This window comes from Aquarana catesbeiana, linkage group LG09 (assembly GCF_042186555.1).
Source record: "Aquarana catesbeiana isolate 2022-GZ linkage group LG09, ASM4218655v1, whole genome shotgun sequence".
Lineage (NCBI taxonomy): Eukaryota > Metazoa > Chordata > Amphibia > Anura > Ranidae > Aquarana > Aquarana catesbeiana.
The window spans coordinates 120,311,119-120,323,187 of record NC_133332.1 but is presented as its reverse complement, the minus strand read 5'-3'; the positions used below and the strand labels follow the sequence as shown (position 1 = coordinate 120,323,187).

At 42.2% G+C, this 12,069-nt stretch overlaps 1 protein-coding gene across 14 annotated transcripts in view; it reads left to right on the top strand.

Moving 5' to 3' along the window:
- The window catches only part of MAP7D3 (MAP7 domain containing 3), a 221,947-nt gene that overhangs the window by 183,713 nt on the left and 26,165 nt on the right, over positions 1-12,069 (top strand). For all 14 annotated transcript variants that reach the window (XM_073599218.1, XM_073599216.1, XM_073599207.1 and 11 more), the window contains 2 exons: positions 9,843-9,947; positions 11,797-11,850. In XM_073599218.1, coding sequence (XP_073455319.1) covers positions 9,843-9,947; positions 11,797-11,850 — 159 coding nt within the window. The remainder of the gene's footprint in view (positions 1-9,842; positions 9,948-11,796; positions 11,851-12,069) is intronic.

Below are 12,069 nucleotides of genomic sequence, written 5' to 3'. Positions count from 1 at the left end.
AAATGTCATGACTATTTTCAGCACTTAAGTGCAATTTGTATAGTGCCTCTGTTTTTGTACTTAGGACTATACCTACCAAAAAAAAAAAGACACCACATAAAGGTTTCACCCCCAGGCGCTGGGATCCCGAGTCGCATTTCCATGCTGTCATCCTCGCCTGAATTACCAGTTATGGCAAGCCAGGGTGAGCCATTTGGAACAAATTGATGGTGCAACTGCTTCTCACATCTCAGCCCCTGTATACGTGACTGAAGATGTCCTTTCCTCCTCCCTGCAGGGTCTGGAAGAAAGATTAGCGGCTTCAATCGCATCCTACATTCAGATGGATAGGAAGCGTGCTAGATCAGCCTCCCCCACTTTCAGAACCTTTGCAAGGGGAACAGTGGGCATAGGATGAGGTTTTACCCCCAGTTGATCAGGAGGAAAAACAAACCAATGATGATTCCTCTGAGGAGGAAACAACGGTAGATGAGCCTTTTTCAGCCTCTCAAATCTGAGAAATTGCTGTTACTATCTCTTACAGAGATGGTTCGTTCTACTTTCATGCTACCCCTAACGGATTCTCCTGAAAGTTCGGTTTCTTCCATGGGTTCCTTAAAACCCTCTCAACCTTTGCATGCGTTTCCTGCACATGCATTACTAGAACAGCTTATTTTTGCTGAATGGGATAACCCAGATAAGCATTTTTCTCCCTCCTAAGAAAATTGCAATCCCCTGGAGAAGAAAATTCTCCAAAAGATGTAAAATACCAGCAATTGACACTGCGATTTCCAATGTGAATAAAAGCCTAACTTGTCCAGTAGATGCACAGATGCTTAAGGATCCAACAGATAAGGAGTTGGAATCCCTGTTAAGATCTACTTTTTCCATGGCAGGTGCCATTACTCAGTCTGCAGTCGCTACAATAAGCGTCTGTCAATACCTAAAGGACCAATTTAAACAGGCCCTTAGAGAGCTTCCTGCACAACAAGCTCAGGATTTTGCTGAACTACCAAAAGCATTATGCTTTGCCATAGATGCTATTAAAGATTCTATTCACCAGGCATCCCGCATTACGCTTATGCTTGTGCATATGTGTAGAATCCCGTGGTTAAAAAATTTGGTCAGCTGAAGCACCATGTAAAGACCTTCTAACTGGGCTCCCTTTTCATGGGGAGCGAATATTTGGAGAAAACTTGGACAAATGTATCCAAACAACTTCTAGTGGGAAAAGTACTCTTTTGCCAGTCAAAAGAAAGTATAAACGCCCTTCATTTAAATGGGCTCTTTCCCCTATGCCAGGAGCTTCCGCCTCTAGGCAGGGGCGACTGCTCCGTCATCACACTCGGAAGATCTCAGAGTCAGACCCAGGCTCAAAAGAAGTCCTGGGGTCGGAAACCTTCAAGCCAGAATCCTAAAGCCTCATTATGTAGAGGCAACCCCCCTCACCAAGGTGGGTGGAAGACTTCTGCAGTTTTCAGAAGTCTGAAAAGAAGAAATTCAGGACAGATGGGTCATGTCCACGGTAACGCTGGGGTACAAGCTGGAAATTCGTGACTTTCCACCACCTCGCTTCCTGAGGTCAAGCGTTCCCAAAGATCCAGAGAAAAGACAATCTCTGTTTCAGGCACTAGAACGATTAATATCTCAAGGAGTGATCATACAGATCCCCACAAAAGAGCAAGGTTTGGGCTTTTATTCCAACTTTTTTTTTATGGTACTGAAACCAAATGGAGATGTCAGACCCATTCTAGATTTAAGAAATCTAAATCGGTTCCTGAAGATCCGCTGCCGTTGCATGGAGACGATCAGGTCAGTTTCTATCCTTCTATGAGGAGAACTTCTGGCATCAAGCGACATCAGGGATGCATATCTGCATGTCCCTATATTTCCCGCTCATCAAAAGTTTCTGCGGTTCGAGTTAGAACAGCAACATTTTCAATTTGTAGCCCTGCCCTTCGGGCTAGCCACATCAACCCCGGGTGTTCACCAAAGTGCTGGCCCCACCTCTAGCCAGGTTAAGGGCACAGGGCATAACAGTCGTAGCATACCTAGACGATCTTTTACTAATAGATCAGTTGGCTCATTTGGAGCAAAGCGTACGAACTACAAACCAACTATCTGAAGACTTGGGTTGGATTCTCAACCTAGAGAAATCTTCCTTAATACTGCTAAAAAAGCTGGAGTACTTGGGTCTTAACATAGACACAGCCCAGGAAAAGGTGTTCTTGCCTCAGGCGAAGATCAACTCCATAAGAGTTGGTGCGGATGGTCAGGTCAAATGGCGATCATGAGGTTGCTAGGAACCATGGTGGCTTTATTTGAAGCAGTTCCCTATGCCCGGTTTCATTTAAGACTGTTGCAAAACAGTATCCTTTCTGCTTGGAACAAAACAATTCAAGTTTTAGACTTGCCAATGCAGCTGTCCCCAAGAGTGTCCCAAAGTCTCACTTGGTTACTAACCCAGAATCTGCTGAAAGGAAAATCCTTCAGGCCAGTCATCTGGAAAGTGGTAATGACGGATGCCAGCCTTTCAGGCTGGGGAGCAGTACTAGAAAAGACAACTGTCTGGGGACAGTGGTCAAGAACCAAAAAGAACCTTGTCCATTAATATCCTAAAGATTCGGGCAGTACGTCCTGGCTGTAAAGACCTGGACTTTCAGGTTACGGGATTGTCCTGTCAGGATTCAATCCCACAATGCCACAGCTGTGGTCTATATCAGTCACCAAGGGGGCACCAAAAGTCTCTCAGCGCAGAGGGAGGTGAACCATATTTTAACTTTGGGCAGAAAGGAATGTTCCATGCCCATCGGCAGTCTTTATTCCAGGAGTAGAGAATTGGCGGGCGGACTACTTGAGTCACTAGCAATTATTCCCAGTGGAATGGTCTCCTCACCCCGACATATTTCGGGCTGTTTGCTAAAGATGAGGGACTCTGGACGTAGATCTTCTAGCATCCAGGTTCAACATGAAGTTAGTCAACTTTGTGGCCAGAACAAGGGATCCGTTCGCATGCGGAACGGATGCGTTGGTGACCCCATGGGATCAGTTTTCACCGATCTATGCATTCCCCCCTATTCAGTTGCTGCCTCGACTTCTTTGCAGGATCAAGCTGGAAAGAAAGCCGGTAATTCTGGTGGCACCAGCATGGCCCAGAAGGTCATGGTATGCAGAAATCGTTAAGATGGCAGTGGAGGGCCCATGGTCCCTCCCACTACGGCCAGATCTGCTCTCACAGGGACTGATATTCCATCCTACCTTACGGTCTGTAAATTTAACGGCTTGGCTATTGAAACCCACGTTCTGAAGAAACGTGGGCTTTCCGAGTCAGTTGTCTCTACCCTGATTAATGCAAGGAAGCCAGCTTCCAGAACTATATATTATTATAGCGTCTGGAGGGCTTATGTTTCCTGGTGTGAATCCAAGGGTTGGCCCCCTGTGAGAATTTTTGCCTTTCTACAATTAGGGGTAGAAATGAAATTGGCCTTGAGTACTATTAAAGGCCAAGTCTCAGCTTTATCGGTCTTATTTCAAAAGACCACTTGCTACTGATTCTTTAGTCCGGGGTTTTATACAAGGGATGATGTGGCTTATTCCGCCCGTCAAACCTCCCTTGAACCCCTGGGACTTGAACTTAGTTTTGTCTGTGTTATAAAAACAGCCATTTGAACCAATATAACATATTCCCTTAGTCCTTCTGACAAGGAAGTTGGTATTTTTGGTTGCTATATCCTCAGCAAGGAGGGTTTCGGAATTAGCTGCTCTTGCTTGTAAAGATCCAGATTTGATTTTTCATGAGGACAGAGTGGTGTTATGCCCTCGTCCAGGCTCTTTGCCAATAGTGGTCTCAGGTTTTCACCTGAACCAAGATATTGTCCGGCCATTGTTTTTTCCAAAACCATGTTCCAGGGAAGAAAAGTCACTACACTACTGTCTTTATGTGGTGAGAGCAGTGAAAATCTATTTAAAGTGGATGTAAACCCAAAAAATTATTTTTTTTTTTTTTTTTTTTTTTTTTAATATGTCATAATACAGAGTATAAGATTTCCTATCATTTGAGCCCAGTCTTGCCACAAAGAATTAATCCATCTCTGAGCAATCCTCTTTTATTGTTCAGTGAGATAAATCTTGACAAACAGAGAAAAACTTTGTCAAATACTCCCCCTTGCTGTGAGTGACAGGTGATTTACATATCTCGTGCACTAGCCTAAGACACATGCATTATTTTTTAATTCCCTCCCACTCCTTTCTTCAGCAGCTCTGCCAGGATTGGATGTTCCACACCTCAGCATAATTGGACATGCTGAAGTCATGTGGACTTTCCTGTCTTTTCACTGGATGTTAGAGATCATAGCAGAAGTTCAGTGTAAGAAATACACAGGAGAAAAATCCATGTTGACAAGGGGAGTGTAGAGGTGGGTGGGGAGTCTACTGACATCACGACTCCACCCACCGAGCTCCAGACAACAGACCTACCCACAGAATATGCAGTTTTTCGGCTCTCATAACAGACAGAGGAGAGACATTTGACAGGTATATGTAGGAGGCATGTATATCCTTATAGATAATCCCTATGGCAGTAGTTTAGAAAGGATGACATTGGGTTTACATCCACTTTAAAGGCAACTGCTCAGATTGGTAAGACTGATGTCTTATTTATTCTGCCAGAGGGTCCTAAGAAAGGACAGGCAGCGTCTAACTCCACTGTCGCTAAGTGAATTCGACAAGTGATAATTCAAACTTATGATTTAAGGGGTAAGATTCCCCTGTTTCAAGTTAAGGCGCATTCTACCAGGTCGGTTAGTGCTTCTTGGGCAGTGCGTCACCAGGCCTCCATGGCTCATATCTGTAAGGCCACAACTTGATCTTCAGTGCATACATTCACAAAATTTTATCAGTTGGATGTAAGTAGGTATGAGGATATCACCTTCGGGCGCAGTGTGCTGAAGGCAGCAGTATAGATCCTCAAGTCTGGGGGTACCCTGCGGGTTGTGTCTCCCTCCCCTCAAGTAGCATTGCTATGGGATGTCCCATTAAGTAATTACTTAAGGCTCTGTGTTCCATGATGTACGATAAAGAAAATAGGATTTTTATTACAGCTTACCTGTAAAATCCTTTTCTTGGAGTACATCATGGGACACAGAGGTCCCTCCCCTCTTTTTTGCGATTTAAGTATATTGCTTTGCTACAAATACTGATGTGCTCCTGGAAGGAGGAGGGGTTATATAGGGAGTAAACTATCTTGATTGTGTTTACCAGTGTCAACACCTGAAGGTAGCCTATAACCCATTAAGTAATTACTTAAGGCTCTGTGTCCCATGATGTACTCTAAGAAAAGGATTTTACAGGTAGGCTGTTATAAAAATCCTATTTAATATGCTCTTAAATCAAACCCATCTCTCCTCCGTGTTCTTTGTTCCTAAGATTTTATCCCAATCTATGCCTTCTAGCAAGGCTCGTAGTTTAGGGAAGTTGGCTGTTTTGAAATTCAGTGTCTTTGTATTCCCCTTATGTTTCCTATTTGTGTGATTTATACTGAAGCCAATTGACCTGTGATTGCTATTACCTAAATTGCCCCGTATTTCCACATCCGTGATCAGGTCTGTATTGTTTGGTAATCAGTAGATCCAGTAACGCTTTATTTCTAGTTGGTGCGTCTACCATCTGACCCATAAAATTGTCCTGCAAGACATTTAGGAACTGGTGAGCCTTAGATGAATGCGCGGTTCCCTCCGACCCAGTCTATGTCTGGATAGTTAAAATCCCCCATTATGATAACACTTCCCATCCTTGCTGCTTATCCAAATTGTGATAGATCTGTCTCCCCTTCCTCCCTCAGGTTAGGGGGCCTATAGCATACTCCCAGTATTATTTTCCCCTTAGCTTCATCCCTTTGGAGCTCTACCCATAAGGATTCCACCCCCTCCCTAGCTCCCTTAGTGATGTCATCTCTCACATTCACTTGTACATTATTCTTGATATATAGACATACCCCTCCCCCTTTTTTACACTCTCTATCCTTGCGATAAAGGGTATACCCTTGAATGTTTGCCAGCCAATCATGAGAGCTGTTGAACCAGGTCTCTGAAATTCCCACAAAATCCAAATCCAATGGTAGTTAGTGCAAGGAAACTTTACTGTACTGTAGTACCCAATCAGTAAATTATCCTTCAGTCACTTTGTAGAAGGAAATTACTTTTAAGATAGGTTGGCATGCCTAAAGTGCTGCAGACACACTCATTGCTTGATCTCTCAAAGAAGAACAGTGAGAGATCAAGCAGCTGGAAGGGGCTGAAGCAGTGCTGAACTCTTGGGAGAATGCCTGAAGCCGATTTTAGTCATACGCAAAAGGAGGAAGGCGAGAGGACCCTGACAATATTGTCAGGGTGACGTACTTTAGCCCCTCCCACAGGTATCTTCTTTGTTTTTAAAAGATTGCCCAGTAAGGATGAGCTCAGGCATGTTCACAAACAGCACGTGCAGAGCCCGTCAGGAAGTCGGCACTGCGGAGAGCTAATCACAAGCAGTGAGACATTGTCTCGATGAGCGGCTGCAGAGATCGGGAAATGTCTCACTGCCTGTGATTAGCGATGTGCAGTCCCGACTTCCTGGCGGGCTCTGCACGTGCTGTTTGCGAACACGCCTGAGCTCATCCTTATTGTCCAGTTGAGCCAGCAGCAAATAGTTTTCGAAAGTAGCAGCTCTCTAGGATTCAAATGATACCGAAAAAAAAATCCAGAACTGGTTCAGTTTTGCGGCAAAATTGGCGTAACACCTACTTTATATTTGTTACCCAGGTACGTGGCATTCCTTTTTTTTATTTTTTTTTTTAGATTCTCTTTTCTGCTTTTCTGGACCGTCTAGCAAGGAAGAATCCTAGGTAGTTTTCTTTGTTTGAGGGGGCTGCCATAATTACCCTGTCTGTACTGTGCAGGCAGATCTTGATAACTAGATTTGAAAATTGTCTGTCCTGACAATAGGTTAAAGGTGTAGAGGTTGGACTTCTTGCATGGTATGTTAAGGAAAACAGAATTGGAATAGGCTAACTCTCTAGCATTTTTCGAAAAACCTTACAATCAACCATGACGCCTTCTCCTGAGAATCAGAAAGGTAAAAAAAAACATTAAACAATGTAGGCGTTCTGTGTGAATGGGAACACATATCAAACATAGTGGGGCTTTCTCAAATTTGACTTCTAAAGTGAAAATATGCTTTAATAATGGGGAAGTCTTTCCTTCCTTATCACAGGAAAGTGATAACAGATGCTAGTCTTCTTAGGTGGAGATGATATGTTCCATTTCCTTATGGTCCAAGGAACATGGTCATCTGTGGAAGCAAAGCTCCCCATCAACAACCTGAAGCTCAGAGCAATAATGATGACTCTGCAACGCTGGAAGCTCTTCAGCCTGATATATGTCGGAAATGGAGGACCCCAAATGTGGATATCCAGGCCTCCAAATTCAATTACAAACTACCTCTATTTGTGGCTAAAATCAAAGACCCTCTAGCACTGCCATTGGATGCCTTAATAATACCCTGGTCTTAGTTCAGGCTAATTGATGCCTTTCCATCAGTGTGAATTCTACCTCGTCTGCTCCATGATCTAGAACAAGAGAAGATGCCGGTGATTCTTATTGCACCAAACTGGCCCAGAAGAGCCTGGTACACACACATACTCGGGCTGCTGGGAGACAGCCCTTGGCCTCTTAGCAGGCCAGACATGCTGTCTCAGGATCCTCTGTCAATCCTGCTTTGCAGTAACTGGCTTTAACAGCATGGCTGTTGAAGCCCAGGTCTTAAGTGATAGAGGGGTCTCGGAATTTAATTCCTACCGTGCTAAAAGCAAGAAAAGCCACTTTCAGAAAGATCTATTATACCTCGACATGCCTCTTTGCCTGATGTGACCACAGGCACTTTATTCCCAGAGGTTCCTTTGTGCCCCATATTCTGGCCTTCCTAAAAATTAGGTCTTGACCAGAACTTAACCATAAGCACTCTGAAAGGATGGGCTTCAGCCATGTCCATTCTATTTCAAAAACCTCTGGCTTTGCTCTCTCTTGTCAGAACCTTTATTTACAGTGTATCGCGCATCATCCCCCCCCCCCCCCTTTGCAGATGTGTCTGAGTCAGCAGCTCTTGTAAGGAGTTATTCCTCATTCACAATGACAAAGCAGTTCTACGTCCAAGGTTATCATTCCTTCCTAAGGTGGTATCAGTCTTTCACCTCAACGAGGATATATATATAATTCCTTCTATGCTTATGCGCTACTCCAAAACAACCAAAGGAAATTGCTCTTCAATACCTAAATGTAGTCAGTGTCGTCATTGTCTTATGGCCCATACACACGATCCGAATATCGTACGAAAACTGTCGTCTGAGGAAGAATCATACGATTTTCGGATCGTGTGTACACTACATTTGAGAGCCGATCATGACAGTTCATCTGATATTATTCGATCGGACAAGCACGAAAATTTTCCTCGTACGATACTAGATCGTACGATTTTTCTGTCGTAAGAGAATTTTTGTGACTTTAGTTACCTATTCAATTTCTACTTGCGACTATTAAGCGAAAAAAGTCGTACGATCTGTCGTACGATATTCAGATCGTGTGTACGGGCCATTAGCGGTAAATTCCACATCTTGGAGTACAGTACAGAAAACATCTGCTGGAGGGCTGATCATAGTAGTAACAAAGTGCTTGACTTGCAGATAACTGAACCGTTCTTCATTAGGAAGCTTACAAGTTGTTTGTATGACATGAAATGGTTTATGGAATGAAATGGTGATGAGGTGTTATTGAACATTTCTATAAACGTATAAATGCTTGCAATGATTTTGAGTGGAACCACGCACACTGCGTCAATCTGGCACAATAACAATTTCTTTACAGTTTTGAGGACTAAGGATTTGTTACCTTTTGTGAAGCTTTTTTTTTTTTTTTTTTTTTTTTTTGTCACATTGGAGAGATTTTCCTATTCCCTCTTGAGGGCACAACAGAACATGAGTGGGAAATCTCTTTACAGTAAAGAAAATTATTTTAGTAGATGTCCTCTTGTCCTGATGACAAATCCAAATTTTAGATCGTCCCTCACTTTTTTGTCCCAGTGACAAGGAACCAGATTTTATGATGTGATTCTGCCCAGCATGGTCACAGAACAATAAAAACCTGTTAATTTATCCTAATCAATCCAAAAAAATTTGAATTTAGATGCAGAATTACAGTGGAATATCCATAAGCTTCAGTGGCAGAATACCAGGGTTGCAAAGGTCGCTCTTGCGACCGGGCCCTAGCGTTCTGCCACTGTTGGGGGAGCCCCAAGGGGTTGCTGGCCACAGGGCTCTGAGCTGAGAGGGGCCGTCCCTCCTCATTTGCACGGATGGGAAAAGAGAGCGCTGATCTGCTCCTTCTCCTCCTGAGCTTCTCCTCCTGTGTGTGTCTTGCCGGAAGTGTAAAGCTAAGCAGCTGGGCAGAGGGGTGGGAGGAAAAAGAGCAGATCGGCTCTTTACTCTTCTATCCGTGAGAGGGAGGTGGAAGGGGGAACAAGGATGTTCAAGGACGCCCTCCCAGAACTGTGAGCTAGGGGCTCGGATGGAAGCATGGGGGGGGGGGGTTGGGGGTTGCCCTTCATGGTTTCTTGCAAATGGGACCCTGAAGGTTCTATTTACGCCTCTGATGAGCTTGTTTCCGTTTTTTTTCTAACATCTTTGATAAGAGAATACTAATTTACGTGAAGATCTTCAGTATCTAATTCACCCATAATTCATTACCTTGTACCTTTTGGAGAGGACTTCGTTGAACTGAATATTTATTACAAGGTTGTATTATATACATTGTGACTAAATTTTATTTTGGTTAAAGAAAGAAGAAGCTGAAGCCAGAGCTCTTGAGGAAGCTGAAAAGCAAAGGCAAGAAAGAGAAAAAATCATGCAGCAAAATATGCAAGAAAGACTCGAAAGGAAAAAGGTAAATGAGTCGTAGCGAATGGTGCACTGCTTTTGAACTGCTGTTGATGTTGTGTTTTTGGAGGAAAGGCATCTAGTATATCTTCTTTGTTCCACATATTGCCATGGCTACTACTCTTATTCATACTGGCACTATAAGGCTATCTGATGCACCATGTATAATATAGTCTGGGGTATTTGTACCCACTCATAAAATCAAAAACCTAATCCATGGCAGTCTGATTGAATAATTTCTATGTGACTTTTCTGCCATTTGTTTCTTATTATATTTTTATATACTTTTATTATACGGACTTGTTATCAAGGTTATGGGCTTTGCAGATGAAGAGTTCCTGGTTTATCTAGGAGTTACACTTGGGCCTCATGCACACTGGACATTTGACCATCTCTTCTGGCTGCCTTTCCTCCTGGCAACAGTGTTTTCGCACAAAAAATGCTTGACGTTTGTAGGCGTGTTAAACACATGGGCGTTAATTTAATTGGCCAGAATAATAATTTATTCTGCCCATTGAAATAAATTAACGCCCAAGCGTGCCTATCGTTAACACACGTTTACATGCGTCAAGCATTTTTCTGCCAAAACGCTGCTGCTCCTGGATGCGCTGGCTATGGGGGTTTTGTTCTGCTTCAAATTGCCTATGTGTGCCCAGACACATAAGCTAACATGTAGGGTAGTTTGGAGGCAGAAAAAAAATGCCAGATTCCTGTAAAAGCATCCCTAAAAACATCCAGTGTGCACAAGGCCTTAATGTGAAAATTCATAATTAGCTGAATTTTGAATCTTTTCTACATATACTACATATTTATCATTTTTGAATTATAGCTTTTTGGTATAGAACTTGTTAAAACATCTGCCACACTTTCTATAGCTGGATTGGCTGGTGGTATGGAGATAAAATAATTTTCTAACCAAATACTTATAATTTAATGTCTCTGTCTAACCTACCAGAAGATCAGCGATAGCCATGTAGGTGCCAAATATGAGTGCGTGCTTGTCCGCATCTTTACTCTACCATGACCAACTCGTACATTGCAGTAAGGAAAGCTCCTTTTGGTTAATGGCAGCAGGACTTTTTTGTTTGTAATTTAGCTCTACTCGGCTATGACTTAATGAATAGGAGGAATGGCCACGCACTGGTAGGTCTTATGCTTGCATGTCTGGTTTAGTCCCTGAAAGGGTTGCTCATTTTCTGAATTCATTTTGGGCTTATATTACCTGGTCAGTTTATAAGCAGTGCTTACAGGAATGCTTAAAATACAGTGCTAAAACCAAAAAGTTAAATATACAGCGTGCAAATAAACGATGTACAAAATATAAAACCATCCAAATGGGAAATATTAGAGTCCATAAACATATGTGCTATATTTATCAAGTATTCCCTTAAACAAAATTGTACAAATAAGTGAACAATCCACTCTTTGTTCAAAAGACTTTCCTCCTAAACAGCACAAAACAAACTCACCAAAATATATTACCTCTTACAAACATAAGGTGTATGTGTATATATATATATATATATATATATATATATATATATATATATATATATATGTGTATATATATATATATATATACACAACAAAAATAAATGCAGCGATCCATAAACATTAAGTCACATATGCAGAGCAGCTAATATATGAAATTAGAATAAAACTAACTCCATAGATCATAATCCGCTATTTTAAATCTGATATAAATGAATAATTTCTAATAAAATAATTCATATCTATATCTGTGATAAAACCCTTGGGGTCAGTGTTTCCAACTCATACATAGGAATAGAGGGATACTAAGTTAATACACTAGTACTACTAATTTTACCAATGCTGGTGTATATTTTTTTTTGTAGAGAATTGAAGAGATAATGAAGAGAACGCGAAAAACAGACCAAGCTGATGCCAAGGTAGTCATGTTTTTTATTATTTGAACCATGTCTCAAGCAATTGTGTTGACAATGTCACTGTATGCAGCTGAATATATGTTAGTGGATGTAAACCTGAAAAAACAAAAACAAACCCTGTAAGATGAAGGCACAAAGAGGTAGTATGCATCGCATAGTAGCTCATTGTGAAATACTTACCTTAGATCGAAGCTGTTGCAGCGGCCCCGCACACCACTGTGA